This window comes from Chenopodium album, chromosome 5, assembly GCF_948465745.1.
Source record: "Chenopodium album chromosome 5, dcCheAlbu1.1, whole genome shotgun sequence".
NCBI classification, from domain to species: domain Eukaryota; kingdom Viridiplantae; phylum Streptophyta; class Magnoliopsida; order Caryophyllales; family Amaranthaceae; genus Chenopodium; species Chenopodium album.
This window is the reverse complement of record NC_137838.1, coordinates 7,027,649-7,049,535: the sequence shown is the minus strand read 5'-3', so window position 1 is coordinate 7,049,535 and position 21,887 is coordinate 7,027,649. Positions and strand designations below refer to the sequence as shown.

Genomic DNA, 21,887 nt, shown 5'->3' with positions numbered 1-21,887 from the left:
AAAAGAAAAATATTTACTCATAAAAGAAAAGGTCTTCTTTTTGTGATTGGTAGGTATAATATGTGGTAAGTAGGACATCCAACGGTTCTACTTGACAAAATATATATGGTGGGGATACCTTTGAATTGTTTGTTACGATATTTATGAGTTTGTTATGAAAAGATCCAATTTCTTACGTTCAGAATTCAGATATACATTAAAAGCTTTTTTCTTTGAAATTCTAGTATGGGGCTATCTTTAGACCTGTTCAATGGGTCGAATTCTGACCAAACCTTAATTAAAATGGATCAGGTTGGGTCATGGTTCATGGGTTATTAGGCTCGACCCGACCTAGCCCTTTCACACCTTGTAAATAAAATTATAACACATTAACAGGTCATTAAGCAAAAGAAAATTTGAACCTTATATAGGGTTTTTAAAAGGGTATTATAAAGCCAACAAGTTAACACGGAGGTGTTTGGTTGATTATATTGGAATGGATTGGAATATAATCTTATACTAGAAACATATGGATTCTAAAACCCATACAAGCCTAAAGTTATTTGGTTTATTGTTGGAATGGATTGTATTCTTCATTAATAGAATGGATTGTAAATCTTTGGGGGAGGAGAGGAGAGGTGAGAATTAGAAATTTAGAATCCCTTGGACATGAGATTCCATTACTAAAAAAACTCAACCAAACAAAAAATAGATGAGATGGATTATCCATTTTCATTCTTTACTTTGTTGACTTGAGTTTCTAATTTCCTTTTCCCGCAAAGTTGACCTACATGTCATTAATTTTTAAAATTATCAACATAGATAGGAAATGTGATAAATATTTTGAAATTATATGTTTAAAAAGAAATTAACAATATTCCATGAGACTAAGTTTCATAAGCGGTTAATCACATTGTATGACCGAGGTTACTTATTCGGGGATTACTCGATCAGGGGTTACTTTGATCAAAAGTTAATTAGTTCGGGCTTACTTGGTTAGAGACTCAGGGGTTACTTGGTCGGTGAGATATCAATCAGTTGGTCATGGGTTGCTTGATTGGATCAGTGTTTTTGTGTGTGTCAACTGACCACATGATTCACACGATGATTTCAATGTAGTAAAAATAATTTCATTTCACTACCAATAATTTCATTTTACTAATAATAATTGCAGCTACTTAAAAATAATTTAAGTAATGATTCAACAAAAATAAGGCGAAGTGATGTCTGTAATCATTGTTAATCTCATGTTTCAGTGATGTCAAGTCCCGAGTACGATGATAATCAATGAGTATTATTCACTAAACAAGATTTTTGAGGCATTAGAGTTGTTTGAAGTGATGATCAGTCAACGTCTCGTGCCTAATCTCTGCACTTACATCAAGTTGATATAAAATTGCTTTAACATATGCATAATCGCGGCCCAATCCCTGATGGTGTCACCTACAATTGTCTCATTTATGTGTTATCTTTGCAAGGGAGGCTATCAGATGCTGTTAATTACATCATATTATGGAAAGAAATGAGTGTCTCCCAAACGCTTACACTTATAATATTTGTACGAGGTTTTCTTAGGAAACACGACAATTCTGTTAGATACTGTAAACTCCTCAGATTGGAGTCGATTCCATTGATCTCAATATATGGGGTTACAAGTGTGAGTCCTAATCACGTTAGGAAACCTCAAAAGATAATTACACAATATATACAAAATATATCCAATGATAACAGAAAATCTAGAATAATAATCCTATATTCTATCACACCCCCGCAGTCGTAGCGGGAGGAGGACGTACGCTGAGACTGGACCTGAAATCCATAAATAGTTGTCGGGGTAAGCCTTTCGTGAAAATGTCTGCAAACTGATACCGAGAAGGAACGTGTAATACCCGTACATGGCCCAACGCCACCTTTTCCCGAACGAAATGAATATCCATTTCGACGTGCTTGGTGCGTTGGTGCTGTACGGGGTTGTGAGATAAATAGATTGCACTGACATTATCACAATAAACAAGAGTGGCCTGCCGGAGAGGACAATGTAGCTCTAAAAGAAGATTGCGGAGCCAACATGCCTCAGAAACAACATTTGCGACGCCCCTGTATTCTGCCTCTGCACTTGATTTGGAGAGAGTATGCTGACGCTTAGATGACCAAGAAATAAGGTTGTCACCCAAAAAGCAACAGTACCCGGAAGTGGAGCGACGAGTGTCTGGACACCCGCCCCAATCTGCGTCAGTATATGTAATCAAGGTTGTAGGAGCCGAAGGATATAAATGTAACCCATGATCAATGGTACCCTGAATGTATCTAAGAATACGCTTCAATGCATCATAATGAGCCACTCTAGGATCATGCATGAATAAACAGACCTGCTGAACTGCATAAGCTATATCAGGGCGAGTAAAAGTGAGGTACTGTAAGGCACCTGCAAGACTGCGATAGAGTGTTGGATCATGAAACTGAGGTCCGGCATCTGCACTTAGTTTGGATTGAGTATCCACTGGAGTTTGTGCAGGTTTGCAACTGCTCATACCTGCACGTTCAAGAATTTCCTGTGCATACTTTTGTTGTGACAGAAACAAATATGAAGGTGTACGAGTAACAGCAATACCCAAAAAATAATTCAATGGACCTAAGTCAGTCATCGGAAACCCGTTCCGTAGGTGAGAAATAATATTCTCACGCAGTTTATCTGAGGAAGTAACCAACACAATATCGTCAACATAGAGCAACAAATATGCCATATCATTCCCATGCCGGAAGATGAATAAAGAATTATCCATTTTAGCAATGACAAACCCCATCTGCAATAAATAATTAGCAAACCGCTGGTACCAAGCCCTTGGAGCTTGTTTGAGGCCATATAGAGCCTTGCGAAGTCTGCAGACATGTCCTGGAAATCTCTTATCAACAAACCCAGGGGGTTGTTGCATATAAACACACTCATTCAATTCACCATGCAAAAAGGCATTTTTCACATCAAGTTGGTGAATAGACCACTTACGAGCCATAGCCAAACTCAACACCGTTCGAATAGTGGCCGGCTTAACAACCGGACTAAACGTTTCATCACAGTCAACACCTTCAATCTGAGACCTGCCATCACAAATTAAACGAGCTTTGTGTCTTTCAAGATCACCATTAGATTTTAATTTATGACGAAATAACCACATACAATTAACAATGTTCACCCCCGTAGGCCTTGGAACCAAATCCCATGTCCCCGTTTCAATTAAAGCACTATATTCATCACGCATCGCAGCATTCCAATTTGGGTCGGAAAGGGCTTGTTTGTGATTTTTTGGAAGCGGGGAACGAGTAATGGCGGATAATGCATATTTTGGATTTGGTTTGGAAATCCCATGTTTGGACCGGGTTTGCATTTGTGGAGATAGAGGCAAAGGCGAGGTCGGGATTATTTGAGGTATGCCACGAAGAGGGGGTGGTGTATATGTGGGTGTTGGGTGTAGAGAAGGAGTTGGGCTGATTTGAGTTGGGCTGCTTGGCTGAATGGTTGGGCTCGGTGGTGAGGGAGGCTCGGCAGTGGGCTGATATGAGGAGCACAAGGGAGTTGGGCTCGTTGGTTGATGGGGTAAGCCGAGCTGGGCTGCTGGAGAATGGGTCAGTGTGGGCCGCAGCCCAGTTGTGGCATTTTGGGGCGTGCCACAACTTGGTTGTGGACTGGGCTGCCTTGTTTGACGCATATGAGGGTGAAACAAGTAATGTTGCAGCAAAGGTGATGGATCATCCAAGGTGAGGAAATCATAATCTTTCGATTGAAAATTAGTGATATTGTGAAATGGAAAAATATGTTCATCGAAAGTGACATGGCGAGAAATTATGATTTTATTAGTGTTAATATCCAAACACCTATATCCCCTATGGTCGGAAGGGTAGCCTAAGAAGACACATGGAGTAGAACGAGGGGCAAGCTTATGAGGCATGGTTGCCGATAAGTTTGGGAAACAAAGACACCCAAAGACTCTAAGATGTATATAGGACGGAACAACCCCAAATAAAGCTTGGGCCGGAGTGATTTGATTGATTGTTTTGGTAGGAAGTATATTTAGTAAGTAAGTGGCCATTTCTAAGGAAAAATGCCAATAGGACGGTGGAAGAGAAGCATGAAACAAAAGAGTACGTTTAACATTGTTAATGGTACGAATCATGCGTTCGGCTTTGCCATTTTGTGAGGATGTGTGTGGGCAAGAGAAGCGAAAAACCAATCCATTTTTGACACAAAATAATTTGAACGGGTCATTGTCAAACTCACGACCGTGATCACTTTGAAATGATTTTATGGGACGATCAAATTGAGTTAGAACATATTGTCGAAAATTTAGAAAGGTTTGGAAAGCTTGAGACTTGTACACAAGAGGAAAAGTCCACACATAATGAGTAAAATCATCCAATAGAACAAGATAGTATTTATGACCCTTATCACTACGAATAGGAGAAGTCCACAAGTCAGCATGAATAATATCAAATGCAGAAAAAGTAGTACTATTGGAATTATGAAAAGGCAAACGAGTATGTTTTCCTAATTGACAACCTACGCAAAGAGTGGAGTCAAGCTCCTTATTACAATCAATCAAATTTTTACTCCTAAGAAAATTAAAAGGTGGTGCCCCGAGATGTCCTAAGCGGTTGTGCAATGTGGTTGGAGACAAAGCTGTGAGAGAGGTGGTTAGACAGGTTGATGGTGCTGTGGTCACTGGATAAAGGTCCCCGGTACTATTGCATCTGGTTATTAGTTTCCCCGTTCGAAGATCCTTCACAGAAAAACCATTGGGATCAAACTCAATAGACACGGAATTATCAGAAGTAAATTCTCTAACAGAAATTAAATTTTTGATAATTTGGGGAGCTAAATAAACATCACGTAAAGCAAGAGATTTATTTGCAATATTAGAGTGACCATAACCCGTTATTGGAATGCGTTGACCGTTACCCACTTGAATATAATTAGAAGTGCTTAAATTAAATAGAGGTAAGAGATTACCGGTATTGTTTGTCATATGAGACGAGGCTCCGGAATCCATGTACCAAGACGGATCATAGTTTTGAAATCCCATCGTTGCAAACGCATTGCCTAGCTCTGTCGGTGTCATGGTTGGGCCATACTCCGAGCTTGAATTAGCAAAACCGGGTTGTGACTGCTGTGGTGGCCTAGAGAAATAGGCCTGATGAGGTCTGCTTTGCTGTTGGGCCACGAACCCAGGTCGTGGCTGAACCCACTGCTGCTGTGGGTATGGGCAGGGTGCAAAGCCCCATTGTGGAGCTTGTTGTTGGGCCTGGTTATTACCAGCCCAAGGAGAGTTACCCCAAGCCGGAGCCTGTTGCTGCTGTGGCTGGGGTTGTTGCTGCTGTTGAGCCGTTCCCCGGCCACGGCCGCGACCCTTGCTCCGACCACCGGCGCCGCCACCCCTGCCGCCTGTTGACTGCTGCTGCTGGGCTGGGGTTGCGGTGCTTGTTCCAGAATTAGCCGTGTTGGAGGTGTGAGCCACAAAAGAAGAGGCTTGAGCAGTGGTGTCATTAGCACGTCTCGATTCCTCAAGTAACAAGCGAGAACGAGCAACCTCGAATGAAGGAAGAGGGTCAGTTTGATGTATCATAGCAGCAACCGTATCAAAATCGGTGTTGACGAGTCCCGAGACCAATCGAATAACCAATTTTTGCTCCGACACCGGTTGATCAACATTGGCTAGTTGATCTTTTAAATTCTTCAATTCACGACAATATGAAGAAATATCTGAAAAATTCGAGAGATGTAAGGCATTGAACTGATTTTCAAGATAGACGGCTCTAGTAGTTTTATTATCTTGAAAAATTGCCTTGAGCTTGTCCCAAATCTGTTGAGCCGTAGCACCCTTTTCGATAACTGTTTCAAGCAAATCCTTGGAGATTGTGCTATAAATCCAGTTCTTGACAATGGAGTCAAGTCGTTTCCACATCTCATCCGATATATCCGTCGGTTTAGTTGTTTTAGGGTCAATATGATCAAGAACATTGTATGCATGTGTGTGACACTCAAATAATTCAACCCAATTAGAGTATTGGACTTTCTCTCGATCAAGAATAAGAGGAACTACATTCTTGATGTTATTAACACCTAAAGCAGGATGATAATCAGAAGAAGTAGAAGAAGGAGAGGGTATGTCGTCATCTTTGGCCATGAGATTAGTGGCAGGAAGACAGTAGGTACACCAAAAACTAAAACAAAATAATAGAATTAAGAAAAGGAATTAATTGATAAAGTAATCAATTAGTGACGGTGCAAAATCTCCTGCTAAAACACTAATGAAGGAATTTCCGTGGAAAGAGGACAAAGATGGGTTGCTTAAAAAAAATAATTTGCGGAAGCTAGATCGTAACCTAAAGCTGTGATACCATGTTAGATACTGTAAACTCCTCATATTGGAGTCGATTCCATTGATCTCAATATATGGGGTTACAAGTGTGAGTCCTAATCACGTTAGGAAACCTCAAAAGATAATTACACAATATATACAAAATATATCCAATGATAACAGAAAATCTAGAATAATAATCCTATATTCTATCAAATTCAATGACCATAGAGTACCTTCTCATAATGTATGATCATCTTCTTGAGTTTGTGCCTAGGGATTATGAGTTGTTGATAATTATACAATTCGCAAAGCTAGGAACAAGCCCATTCTTAATGATATATGAATATATTGTGCAAATCCCTTTTCTGGTTTATGAATTTTTTGGTATGTGAGTTTCTCTGTTGTTTGGTCTGAAATCATGTTGCAATCCGCTGTTAAGAGTTCTAGAATCCAAGTTCCTCCTTATGCAGGTTCGTCTGCAAGGGCAAGTCGAAAACTAGATTCAGAAAAATTTTCTTGAAATTGAACCAGAACTGGAACTTTGGATACTTATGCTTATGCATATTATTTTTTTCATCTAGTTAGTCTAGGTAACAAAGAATTGAAGTTGATAAACTTTGCGTTTTCTTCGTGCAGAATTGAGAGAATCTTGTTCTTTCTTTGTGCAAAATGAGAGAATCTTGTTCTTTCTTCATGCAGAATGAGAGAATCTGAGCTGGTTGAGGTGGGAGAATAGAATTGTTGCCCTGCAAAACATTATTATGACAATGGAAAAGAGGATAATAACACAACTTCTAAGCTTATGCTAGTTACCAGAAATACTAACAGGTTAGTTGTTAATTTTTGTAAAGTATATTTAGTAGCGTAAAATTATAATTTGTGCTACGAATCTAGGTTGAATTGTGCGAACTTGTATAAAATTTGATTTTCGAACTATTATAATTAAATATTTATGATATGTAATCAGATTTAATTTTTAAATGAATAAATTTGATATTAATCACTTAATAAACTTCTAAAGATATTGAAATTAATGCAAACTTCAAATTTGAACTTATTCAACCATACAATTGCAGAAGTACTATAATAGCATTACAAGGTCCCATGTTTTCAACTTTTCATCACTAGTTCCAATAGCAACTTAAAATTCTTGTAGCAGCTCCCATCAGGGGCAATAGCCTTTCGAACCACGTCGTTTAGGGTTTTGATAGCCTCCTTCATTTTCTTCCCTTCGTCACACCGCAAAATTCTATCCAAGCTCTCCAAAACTTCATTCTTGGTAAAAACCCCTCCTTCAACTTGCAGTCCAATCTTCCAAACGGCCTCTACAAGTCGTCCGTTTAGCTTGTTGTCACCGAGAAAGGGCCTCCCAATCATCGGAACTTTGGCTTCTATACTCTCAAAAACGGAATGGTAACCAAAGTGAGTGATGTACACCCCTACTGCATCATGTGCTAGGACATCTTTCTGGGGTGCCCAAGGGACTACCATACCATTTTCTTGGTTATTTTCCAAAAAACCATTTGGAAAATGTACCTTTTAAATCATGTAAAAAAGTTCAATGCAACAATGTATACTATTTTGACTTACTACGTACACATGAATATTAATTGTAGACGGAGAGAGTAATACCTTTAATTGATCCTTAATCGACCACAAAAACTTGAGTCCACTAGCTTGAAGAGCCTCAGCCAAAGCGAAAAGCTCATTTGGAGTTGGTGTAGCAATAGAACCAAAGCTCACGTATACAACTGAGTTGGCCCTTTGTTTGTTAAGCCAACCCAAACAATTATAAGTGTCTGCCACTTTTGATGGTGCAACCACTAGGCTCAAAGGACCGACCTCAAACACATTTGAGAGCTTAGACTTTAAGTCATTGGTAACAATTGGGTCTAATTCTTCACAAGAGCGAATGCAAACTGCATTTGCATAAGGTAAAACTTGACTCGTTTTATGTAGCATTTTAGAAACGGGTGAATCAAGATTTCCTGTTACAATTTCATCTGGTGTGTCTTTCACCCTGATCTTGTTTAGTCCTGGTATAAAATCCAAGGTCTCTTCTTCTTTCCCTTCTTCGATGCCTAGTTCAATAATGATAGTATATGAAATCGATAATGAGGACAATTTGAAAAGAAAAAAAAATGATACGAGGGATATTAATGATTATTATTAATGACAATTTAAAATGTTAGTCACATTTGCTTTTTTCAAGTACCATTAATATTATTTTTTTACCAAAATTCTCTTCCATTTGCAAAAATATTTGTGCAAATTTAACATATTTATGTAAATTTTACTTTCCCATATACTTTAATTACTTTCTCTCTCTACTTTTTTCCATACCTAATGTAAATTTACTTTTTAAATGTATTTTTGCTACTTCTTATTTATGTTTATTAATTCCCATGATTTTCTACCAAAAGTAACTATTAATGGGGGACGCAGGGAGTATTATTGATTTATTAGTTGAATTATGACCATATTTGATTGATTATGCTTTTAAGCACCGTGTAAAGCGGCGAGGTAGAAACATCATGTTTGAGCAAGATTAGCCATGTCTTTATCTCTAAATACTCAATATTTCTTTAAAGTTTTATAATCTTCTTAAGATTGCTTCAGACTCAATTAAGTCACTCAACCAAATTCAATTCTTCAACCCTTAACTCCTTAACTCAAAATATACTCAAAGCCAACATCGACAAACCACTTCATGGTAATGTTATGACAAGTCTTAATGCTTAGGGCTAATTTTGCTCTAACAGTTTCGATAATATGTGAGTCAATCAAGTAAATTACGAGAGACTCTTAGAGGGACGATATACTAAGGGAAATAAACAATTCAAGAGGACTTATCGACTTGAACATATTCATCATATTTATGTGTGATGCTTGTTAAATTCCTAATATTCTTTGACAGTATATCTCTTACTACCTCCGTTTCGTATTAGTTGCAACTTTGGAATATTTTATATCTCACAAATAATAACTCAAAGTTGCAACTTTGGGGTATTATTTGTGAGAAATAAAATATTCTAAATTTGCAACTAAAAATTAATGGAGGTAGTTAAAAAACTACTTTAAAAGAAACAAAAAGAAAAATAAGTAAAGAAGTATAAAATTGCTCCAATCCGACCCGATTCGGGTTTATCGGGCCAGTACAATTCCTGTCCTAGTTTTGATGAGCCTTACCTTGAGTGCCAAACTTCTGTCTAATTACATCAGTATAGACATGGGCAGATAAAGAATGTTCTCCAGCGACCCAATAAGACACCCAAGGCACCTCAATTTCCTTTGCCAAATCCCACAAAAACCACAAGAATGCATCTCCCATAACACAACTCACTTTAACACCAACATCTTCCTCAGCTTCCTCCAACACCTTCTTCAATGCACCCGGCCTTGTCGCCGCCTTAACAAAGAGGTCAATCTCCTCCAAGAGATTGCACTTAGAAACATACCCTACAAGCTTATCATCCCAAACTTCATAGGCCTTGATGTTGGGGTAGTCTACATCATTTTTAGACCCTTCTGGAAAAAGAGAGTTTATTGAGTTGGTTGTGCTAAAGAAAGTAAAATGCACCATGTTTCTTGGTGCTAAGGCAGCTAACTCATGGGCGGACCCATGAAGGAACAAGGGGGGACCATTGTCCCCCCACTTTCGAAAAAAAAAAACAGAGGAAAAAAATTTTAGGAAAAAAAATAAAACTGGAAAAATAGTTATATAAAATTGAGTGTAAAAATTATCAAAAAGTTTGCCTTAGCTGAGTTGGTAGTGGGCTAGAAACAATTTGTAAGGGGCCCAATTTTAGGTTTACCTTAGACCAGGGTTCGAATCCCCCTTGTAACATCATTCCTTTTTTTTTTTTGGTGTTTTATTTCAACCATACCATTCGACTACTCCCTTATTCCTATTTCCCAACCAAACCCAAATTACTTGTATTGTGTACCCGTTTTTTTTTAAAATAGTTTGATGTTAGTTGAATTATCGAAATTGTCCCCCCATTGTCAAATTTCTAGGTCCGCCACTGAGCTGACTGCCTTATTTTGTTTAGGAGAGAGGTGCCATGGCTGCTAAATGGGAAGGCAAATACAGCTATATGTTTACTCATGCCTTTGGTGGTCGTTATTCTCTATTGCATAGCTTGTCTATATATAAGGTGACGAATCTTTTCAAAAAATTAAAAAAAAACAGTGAGTAGTTGGCACCTAATTAGTTGCCTTAACTTAGCATTAAAAGTAACTAAGGTGGATTGAGTTAATACTCCGTAATAAGCAGTAGTTGACACTCGCTCCGATCCCTTAGCTTCACTTTTAATAAGTGTATCATTTGTATATGCACAAAGTGTTACGCGCGCGTGTGAATTAAAATGATTATTTTAGTGTGCCAGTGGCAAAAGTTGATAATTATGATTAAAGTGAATAATTGAATGATTTTTTTATTTTTTTTTTGACAACAAGCAAACAAGGCTGATTGGAGGTAGCTTAGGACCACTTCTTTTTCCTTGCTCTTTGTGCAAGGCTGTGGGCCATTGCTACTGTGCCTTTAGATACTTTATTACAACAGAAGTAGTCCAGTGCGTTACTGTAGACACCTAAAAATGTCTCCCCAAAATCAAACCCGTTGATGAACACCTTTCACCGCCATTATTGGTCAAATTGCGTATTTAATCTTTGAAGTGCTTAAATCCATGTTCTATCCAACATATTTCATGAACCAATCCAATTTCTAGCTCATTTCCCTAAACCATAACCTATTTTCCACTTTTCGTGTCCACATCGCAAAACTGAGAGAAACTGATTTTATGGCTATACAATTTTGATCTAATTATTATTTTGTTGGATAGGCCTTTAAATAAGCTTTCCAACCATATATCATAAGCCCAATTCCGAGCTATAACGAAAAAGATATGAGCAAAACACCAAACTCGGCCTAAAACCGACACCCTTCCACTAAAACGACCATATCTTAAAATCTACATATTATTTTGACTTGATTCTAATTGGGTTGGAAAGTAGACTTGATAAGCTTTCCAATGATATATTATATGCCTCATTCCGAGTTACGGATCAAAAGTTATGATAGTTTTAAAAACGGGTAAAAACCTGGAATCACCGTGCACAGTGCAATTCCACCGTGTCACGGGGAATTGCACCGTCTGACGGTGGGAATCCCCGTGACACGGTGCCCTTGCTGTGACGCGGGGATATTCTGTGTCCTATTTGCATTCTTCGTACCTGAACAACTCCCGCGTCACGGCATTTTTCACCGTGTCACGGGAATTTACACCGTCTGACGGTGGGATTCCCCGTGACACGGAGCTGTTTCCGTATAATTTCCGCGTCTCCCATACCGTGACACGGTATACTGTACCGTGTCACGGTACCTGTGCCGTGTCACGGGACATTCCGTGTCTTTTCCGCGTAAACCCTTAACGCGTTTTCTTTCCCGTTTTCTGAAAATTTCCCGCGTCACACTAAAAATGTACCGTGTCGCGGGATAGTTTGCCGTCTGACGGTGGGACTTCCCGTGTCACGGTACACTTTGCCGTGTCGCGGGATACTTTTTTAGGGTTTTTATCATTTTAGGGTTCCGTGTGCTCCCTCAGCACATTTTCCCTATAAATACCCCCTTATTTTTTATGTACGGGGCAACAATAATCATTCTCTCTCACCTTATACCAAAAATCATTCTCTTCTCCCTCTTTAACCTAATTTCTAGCCTCCTTATTCTTCCATAACAATTCCCCTAAGCACTCCAAGGAGTCTATACTTAATCCGAGGTTCCGTCCTTAAACCAAGGCGTGAAAGGTACAAATAACTGAGGGTTTGGACCAAATCAATTCTACTTTTTATTTAATTTAATTTCTATTCAATTTATATTTTTTTTATTGAAGTTACTAACAGTTTATTCATGATGTAGCAATTCAAGGAACGCGCGGAATGTGAGTAGTTAATCATTTAATTACTCTTATTTTTATTCTTGTTGCTAGTATCATGATTAGGTTTTATATTTAATTTGACTAACGCTATTATGGTTAAATTGCTTCCAATATTGATGTTATTCTATTATATTTATTGATCACCATATTGCATGTTTAAAGGGAATATGTAATTGAAAATCACGCCTAATAAGATAATTTGGACAACCGGTTTAGGTTCCTTTTTAATCTTGTTATTAATTAAAGTGATCACAATATTTTAGAATTATGTGTGCATTAATATTAAACCAATTTAGTTAAATAATAGTTTGGAGCGAATTGAATTATTGTTTGTATGCCTTTGAGATCACAGGAATGCTTTTCAATATAAGAATCGAGTAGAGGCCAATACGGGCGAATGTGACTCCATGACTCACTTTGTACCATCATCCCCGATCCTCCTTTCGTGGTTCCGAACCATATGGAGTTAGTAATCTCATGGATTATGAATGGGGTGTAACCTTCACGGGTCAATCGTTGTTGCCTATCGTTGTCCCTTATCGTGGTTGCCTTTTATGATCCGTGAACGGTTTACAAGTTCCTTAAAAACTTGTTGGCAGCTCCCTACTTTTTTGTCCCTAAACGTTGTCCCTAATCGTATATGTCAATTCCCACTTCCTATGAGTGCCAAGCATATTCACAACATGCTTTTAACGTAGGCGCACTTCGAACGACGCCTACAGTTACCCATGTCATGAATTTGTCGTGCTAGCCTTCGCATCTCCCATGGTGCCTTAGACGAGTTTTGGATGACATCCATCGCTATCTTGCTATCCGTACATACCTCGACCAGTCGGCTTCTGTGGCTGCCTCTTTCAATGCCATGCTTTATAGCTCTCAGTTCAGCATGCAGTATCGATGTTGTCATAACAAACTCCCCTCCCTTCTCCAACACCTCTCGCCCATCTTTTATGACCCATCCAATGCTTGCGGCTATCCGACCCTTTTTGTCCTTCTTCCATGCCCCATCCGTGAAGATTGTCAGTGGGAACGCCCCTCCACAGTCGCCAATATACCAGAATGTGCTGCTTCCTGTCGGGCTCTTATCCTTAATTTGAGGTACCGCCTTGGCCAATTTAAGCATATGCACTAATTCTTCCAAGAGTGCTATGATTCGACCTGGGCTTGGAGCATTTTTGTTGAATGTCACCTCGTTTCTATGCCTCCATATAGCTCATAGTGGTCGTAAAGTATTCGGTTTGTGCAGCTGCTGCTTCCTTTAAGATGTACAACAACATGTTTCGTGTCCAAATGTCTAAAGGAGGATCATACCCACCAGTGTGGATTCCTAATGAGCCGCGAGCCCAAACTCTTTTGATTATTGAGCAATCTCTGAGCACATGCTCGGCTATTTCCGGAGAGCAATTGCATAAATCACACATCTCAATGACCTGAATGCCTCTTCTCCGTAGGTTGCATTTGTTACTCGTACATCGTTGCAGTATCTTCCATAGAAGGAGTTTCCATTGTGCTGGGACATCCAAGCTCCAGAATTTTTTTCCATACACTATAGTTTTCCCCTTTGTGACTTGGGCTCTGATTCATCAACCAGGCATACCCTGATTTAGCAGTGTACTCCCCTGTATTACAGTCCCTCCACACATCCTCGTCCTTTTCCTGATCATGATCCGTCGCGGTGCATAAAATGTCCAGAGCTGTATCAAAGTTAAAGAGTCGCCATATCAACCCACAATTCCACTCCCCTGCATCATTCATTAGATGACAGACCTTTTTGTATCTTTATGCCTCACCTTACTGCACTGATTCCTTAAAAGAAATCCTGCCCCTTCTTAGCCATACATCCCCTTTAATGTCCGTGTCTCTGCCATTAGCTATGCATTTTCCCATCCCCTCTCTCATCTGGATGGCTACCCTGATCAAGCTTCTGTAAGCTCAAGATGTCGTTCCACGGATTTTTCCATTCTTTGCGGCTTCGATAGGTGAGCCATGATACTTGTCCTTGATGATTTTGCTTACCAAAGTATCCCCCAATTTGTGAATTCTCCAGGCTTGCTTGAATAAGATAGCCAAGTTAAACATCCGAATGTTCCTCAACGCCAAGCCACCTTGCTCTTTTTTCATTTCCAGGACCTCCCTTTTCCTCCAGTAAATTGGTCTTTTATCCATTAAGGAGCCCCAAAAGAATTGTAAACATGTCGAAGTCAGCCTGTCTACCATTTTCTTAGGGAGAAGGTAGGTAGCTAATATGTGAGAAAGTATGGCCACTAGGATAGAGTTCGTGAGGATCAACTTGCCAGCCTGCGATAAAGCCTGGAATTTCCATGATAAAACCTTTTGTTGAACTCGGTCAACTAGGAAGTTGAGTGCGTTACTCGACCTGCCATTTATATCCATGGGGATACCAAGATAAGTACCCAACTTCTCCTCCTGATTTACCTGTAATGGCTTCCTCATAATCCTTTTGAATCTGCTTGGTGTGTTCGGACTGAAAATGACATACGATTTTTCCTTGCTCACCATTTCCCCACTGATGCTACAGAGTTCCTCCAGGCACTTGTTGATGGAGCAGCAAGACTCAATAGATGGTTTGAAGAAGAATAACGCATAATCAGTGAAGAACAGATGGGTAATCAGAGGTGCGTTTTTGTCAACTTTTATGCCTTCAATTTTATCCTCTCCTTGCAGGTAGCTTATGCGTCTTGAGAGTACCTCCATGTACAAGATAAAGATGTATGGGGACATTGGGTCTCCCTGTCGAAGACCAACCCTTGGGTTGAACCATTTGGTTGGTTCCCCATTGACTAGCAACGCATAGAAGACGGTTGATATGCACTCCATGATCCAGCCAACCCATCGTTTCGGAAACTTCAGCTTTCGAAGAACCTTTTCAACAAATACCCAGCTTATTCTATCATATGCTTTGTTGAGGTCAATTTTTAACGCGGCAGCAAACTTTGGGCCTTTCTTCCTATGCTTGATTGTATGAAGCAGTTCATGTGCAATTAGACAGTTGTCCACTAGGAGCCTCCCTGGGATGAATGCACTCTGGTACTTGCTTACAAGGTCCCCAAGAATAACTTTTTAGTTATTGACTTATTCGTGAAAAGTTTTTATTCTTTGATATAGATTAGATCATGTGAAATCATAAGGCTAAAAAGAGAACAAGGAACCAATATTAGTCGTTTGATCATCATTATTATATGATCAAAATGTATCTTGTATCATTAATGGCATTTTCATATTCTTGCAATTTAAAAAACTATTGCCGATTTTTGAAATGATTTTATTTAGTTTTACCATAATATATATATACTAGATATCTTCATATAGACTCTAAAGCTTATTTTTAATAATTATTTGATTTATGTAATTTCAGACAAAAAAATTTATATAAAATTAATCTTTATAGTCTTATAAAATAAATTAATATATTTACCCGGAAGTGAATAATTGCTGTGAAATTAATCTAAAAATAATAATTGTCAAAATCAAATCTATGTGTTGAAATGTTTTTTATTATTTTGTTGTATCTGACAATGCGTGTGATATTGTTTCTTATTTGTACCGACTGAAAATTATCTAATGGAGTAAACTTTTCATTCAATCAATTTTGAACAAAATTGTTAAACAAAGTTGTCTTTAATTGATACATGAACGTAATTGGTTCTCTTATTATTAAATTGGATCTAAAAAAAAAAAATCAATCATTTCAATAAACAAAATATAAACATATAATCATTAAGTATCCCAAATAAACACAATGTAATCAATAATCACAAATATACATTTAAACATGAATTTTAAAAATTAAGCTAAGAATTACCCAACCATTGATGACCTACTAAAACTGACCCAAAATTACTGACACAAAATTTGCTTTATTTGGTTTTGTATTGATATGAAATTTTGTTGGTGTAGTGTGATGCGTCAATTTATAATGATAAATATCACAAATTTTAATTTGATTATAATTAAGGGATAATTATTATTTCTTATCATAAACACTATCAAAATTTATATATGATGGTAGATATATAATATGATTTTTTAAAGATAATTTTTAGTTTTTATAAATAAATGGAATCATAATAAATCATTATTTGTTGTTGTTACTTGCGTGACAAAATTATTAAATCTCACTCGTCACTTTTGCTTAGGTGGCGAGTGAATTTTTTAATTTTAAAATAAAATAGAAATCTAATTTTTAACATATCGAAATAGTATCTTTGCTTATGTGGCGCGTCGAATGCTCTCGAAAAATGCCTATTTAAAAATGCTACACATAGCCCTTATGGTTACATATAAGCATTAAATTTACACTTGAAAATCGTAAAAAAGTTAAGAAATCACAAAAATATAAACACTAATTACACTGATTTATGCGTGTTTTTGTCATGAATTCCTAATTTTATACAAGTTCTAAGAGTATATTTAATGCTTATATATAGCCTTTAGGGTAATATATAGCATTACCCTTTATTTATATATATATATATTAGATTACTAGTTTTTGGCCTTGTGCAATGCACGGATTTATAAAGTAAGATTTTTAAAAATACTTATAGTCGATTGACATTAAATAGAGTTAATTGAAATAAAATGACTTATGTAATTATTTTATTTTATTTTTTTTCAAATTTGAATTTATTAATGTCTATCTTTTAAATTCTTAAATTAATATATATTGCATAAATAATATTTATTAAAAGAATTTAAATTTTTTAGAATTTTTTAAGGAAAATAAATGAATAGCATTTTGGAGGTAAAATTTTTCACAAAATTATGCCAAGTGTCCCCTTGGTGATTACTTTAATATATATACTATATACTATATACTATAGATTTGTAAAAATAGATTGTAAAAAAACGAAACTAAACACCAGTTTACAAAGTTGTAAAATTACGAAAAGGACATTAAGGACATTGTGGCATTAAGCATTAACTTTACATGCATTTATACGAAAATGACATTAAGGACATCGTGGCATTAAGCATTAAGGACTTGTTCTCTTCACCTGAAACAAGTAAACCTGGTCTGAATTTTTTAAAGTCTGATCTGAATTTTTCTCAATTTGACTAAACTTTGACCGCATTTTAATACTAATCTATAAAGAAAAATATCATCAAAATGGATCTTGTTAGATACGTCTCATTATGAACTTTTTAAATATGTAATTTTTATAAAAAAAATTAATACGCAATTAACGATATTTAGCAATAAGTAAATGATAGTCAAAAGTTCTGATCTGGTTTGATCTAAATCTTTCTGATCTGATTTGAATTTATAAAGAAATAAGTAATTAATAAATACCTGAAATAAGTTGAAGAGAACAAGTCTTAACTTTACATGAATTTATTTCTCAATTCCCATATGGCTAAATTCACTTGCCTAAACGAGAAAACGTCACAATAAAGCAATAATATTGGGGCATTTATTTCTCAATTGTAGGTAGTAGTTATAGGCTTATAATAGCCAATAAAGCAATTCCCATATGGCTAAATTCACTTGCCTAAACAAGTAAACGTCACAATAGAGCAATAATATTGGGGCATTTATTTCTCAATTGTAGCCTTGTAGGTAGTAGTTATAGGCCTAATAGCCAATAAAGCAATTCCCATATGGCTAAATTCACTTGCCTAAACGTCACAATAGAGCAATAATATTCGGTGCTTTAGGTAGGGTTAACCTCGCTTAACTCGCCCAATTAAAAAAATTACAAATAATTATTAAACTCGTCCACAAAGCTAATCTAGCACAAACCATTTTGTTTAACATTTAACACTACTAATTATTTATTAAAAAGCTCAATCATGATCAATAGCTCGATTGATCATATATAGCGCGATTAAAACCATAAATAAATGAGATTCTTATTTGTGTTCACTAAAAAGCTCAATCATAATCATAAATTAATGGTATTCTTATTTTTTGCCCATTGTAAATAAATGTGTCAGATTTATTTTATTTTATTTTTTTTTTTTTTTTTTTTTTTTTTTTTTTTTGTCTCTAGTTCTCTACTTTCAAATTTGTAAGTTTTCGTGATTGTTATTATTGTTAATTTTTTTTTTAACCTTATTATTGTTAATTCGTTCACTTTAAATTTGGAATAATCTAATTTATATGATGTCGTTGTAAAGGAATAACTTAGATCAAAACATCAAATGCAGGGACTAACATTTTTGCGACCTTTCTTCATTTATTTTTGTTAGTCTTATTTGAAATATCTTTAGATTGCAATGCAAAAATCAATCAATATTGGATTATTAGGCTTAACGAATCCTTAATTAGCAATTTGTGCAAGAATTGGTCTTTACGACCTAGTAGTTTATGGGAGATCTAGAATGCTGCCTCGTCGTCAAATTTCACAAAAGCCCTTAACAAAAATTTAGAGATTAACAGTGTGTTTGGATAACATTAGAGGAAGGAAAAGAAGGGGAGGGAGGAGAAGAGGAGGGGAGAGAAGAAGGGTGAGTTTTCCTTCCAAATCTCTCCATTGTTGGAGGGATCATTTTCCTATAATTTAATCCCTCCATTTCTCTCCCCCTCCAATTCCCTTACTTCCTCATTTGTTATCCAAAGGAAAGATATCACATCTCTCCATTTACCTCCCCTTCTTTTCCTTCCATTTTGACAAATTATTTATGAGAGAATAGCTTGAATTGTATTGATGATCTTGGCTAATATTTATAGCCTACAAAAGATAACCTACACAATATAAACTCTATCATATAAACTTCCATAAATCTATCTTAAAATATCACTAAGATATATTATTATCCTAAATATAATATCATAAGATCTATATGGAAAATATATCACAATAATATATTTTCCTATATTCTTAACACCCTCCCGCAATCGTAACGGTAGTAACACAAACGTTACGATTGGAAATTCACACTTTGTTGAGTTGCACCTCTCTGTTGATGTCGCCTTCAATTTTTTATTATTATTATTATTTTTAAAAAAACGAACTTTTGAATTGCTACCACGGCCCTTTGCTGGTGTCCATGGTCTTCTGTTACGGACCTTTGCTGGTGTACGTGGTTTTTTTTATTTTATTTATTTATTTTACGACCCTTTGCTAGTGTCCGTGGTCTTCTTTGCCACGGCCCTTTGCCGGTGTCCGTAATCTTCTTCTGCCACGGTCCTTCGCTGGTGTCCGTAATCTTCTTCTGCCGGGCCCTTCGCTGGTATCCGTAATCTTCTTCTACCAGGCCCTTCGCTGGTGTCCGTGGTCTTCTGCAAAAAAAAAAAAAAATTTAATAAAAAAACGCCAAACGTGGCTTTTCTTCATCTCCATGGAGATGCAATAATGGAGCAAGCACACTCAAACACTACAACCTAACCAAATCACATATGATCATTCATATTGATCACATACACTAATAATAACCTACGTATCACATGGTAAAAGAAAGAGAGGAAATGAGGTGATTAATGTACAATGGATTATTGCTCCTAGAATGGATTGAGTAATGCTCAATACGGATGGGGCGTCTAAGGGAAACCCAGGTCCTGCTGGGTGTGGTGGGCTAATCAGGGGTCACAGAGGAGAACTCTTCGAAGTTTTTGCTGCAAGATGTGGGTTGTGTTCTTCCACGACGGCTGAGCTGTTGGGTGTTAAATTATGCGAGGCTTGGATGTTGCGTGGAATGCGGGGCGGAAGAAAGTCCAACTTTCCTTGGATTCAGATACAGTTGTGAAACTGTTAACGAATCCTACTGTCATAGATCTCCTTTTTTTTTTTCACATCATTCGTAAGTGCAAGAGTATGATTAGTAGATTTGGTTAGAGGGTAACATTTAACCATTGTTATCGTGAAGCCAATAGAGCTGCTGATTGCTTGCAAATGCAGGAGTGGAGTTAGAGTCTCGACTCAAGCTGTATGAGGCGGTCCCTTCAAATCTTTGTGCTATTTTATTGGAAGAATTGGGAGGAGTGACTATTGCAAGGAAGGTTCCGGTTATGACAGCTTAATTTCTTGTTGTAGTCTTTTGTTTTTCAGTTTTATTTTTTGCTTGTGTTTTTTTACCTTTCTAGTTTGCTAGTGTTTTAATCTTCTTTTAGGGGCTTTGCCCCTGTCATTCACCAAAAAAAAAAAAAAAAAAGAAATTTTGTCAGAAAAAACCTTTTAAAACAATATTTTTGTTGGAAAAACCTTTTTAAGAAAAACTTTGGCAACTTTTTTTTGTTCAACACAACCAAGACTTTCATTCCGACATTGACTTGGTTATTTCCGGTATTAACCCCCTATGTGCAAGTCACATGGCCTTTTTTTTTTTAATTTACTAATCCCACCCCTTTTTTTCTAATGTCCCCCCTAATTTCCCACCTAATTTCCCTCTAAACTCAATTGTTTTTAATCTTCCCCCTTTTGATCTAATTGTCCCCCATCTTCTCTCTCTTCTCTTTAAAAATGAGGTAATAAATCATCTTCAACCTATTCTCTGTCATGACTTCACCCTAAACCTGCAAATTAATCAATGAAGATATGAATTGAAATTAATTTACACCCACCCTAAAAAGTAAGTTTTATTAATTTATTGTGTTTAAATGATGTTTATTTCCTTTTCTGGTATTATTTATCTGAAATTTTGCTACAATTGCTCTTCCATGGGTAAGAACAAAGCAAGGAATGAAGGAGGAAAGGAGTAGTGTCATGTTCTAAGAAGCTAAGGGCAACCAATTACAAAGTTATACATAAACCCAAATACTTGAATGGAGCCATGGATGCTACAAAATTGAGATAAATAGATGTTGTTAGTGCAAATTAATAGGGGCAAAAAAAACCCTAAATATTCAAATACCTACAAAATTGATGAACTTGGTAATAATTGCATAACAATGAAAATGTATCCTTGGTCGAAATTAATTGCCAAAAACAATTACTACAATTAATTTAAACTACCATGCTTTATAGCCCTTCAATAATTTAAGAGAACAACCTAGCTAGTAAGAGAGGAGATAGAAGATGGGGGGAAATTAGAAGAAAAAAGGGGAAGATTATGCTTATGCATGTTATTTTTCTTGAAATTGAACCAAAACTGGAACTTTGGATACTTATGCATATTATTTTTTTCATCTAGTTAGTCTTTTTTTTTTTTTTTGACCGGTAAACTACGGGGAGGGGCCCCATCCTATCTCAGGAGTGGGGCTGTGAGGAGTCGAACCCCCATCACATGGGGAGGAGATGGAGGGACCAACCATCCCTCCATCCCCTCACTCCTCATCTAGTTAGTCTAGGTAACAAAGAAGTTGATAAACTTTGGCTTTTCTTCGTGCAGAATGAGAGAATCTTGTTCTTTCTTCTTGCAAAATGAGAGAATCTGGTTGAGGTGGGAGAATAGAATTGTTGCTCTGCAAAACATTATTATGGCAATGGAGAGGAGGATAATAGCACAGCTTCTAAGCTTATGCTAGCTAGTTACCAAAAATACCAACAGGTTATTTGTTAATTTTTGCAACGAATCTACATTGAATTGTGAACTTGTATAAAATTTGATTTTCGAACTTCATTATAATTAAATATTTATGATAATCATGGAGTTATTTTTTAAACAAATAAGTTTGATGTCAATCACTTCATAAAAATTTAAAGTTTTTGAAATTAAA

The 21,887-nt window shown here is 36.7% G+C and overlaps 1 protein-coding gene across 1 annotated transcript; it reads right to left on the bottom strand.

Annotated features, from left to right (window-relative positions):
* Positions 1 to 7,419: 7,419 nt before the first annotated feature.
* Positions 7,420 to 10,229, bottom strand: LOC145630247 (anthocyanidin 3-O-glucosyltransferase 7-like). The gene is made up of 3 exons (XM_081682503.1): positions 9,522 to 10,229; positions 7,965 to 8,413; positions 7,420 to 7,868 (listed from the first exon to the last, which is right to left on the bottom strand). Exons 1-3 carry the CDS (start codon positions 9,913 to 9,915, stop codon positions 7,443 to 7,445), a joined length of 1,269 nt encoding a protein of 422 aa, XP_081538629.1. The 5' UTR covers positions 9,916 to 10,229; the 3' UTR covers positions 7,420 to 7,442.
* Positions 10,230 to 21,887: the final 11,658 nt, after the last annotated feature.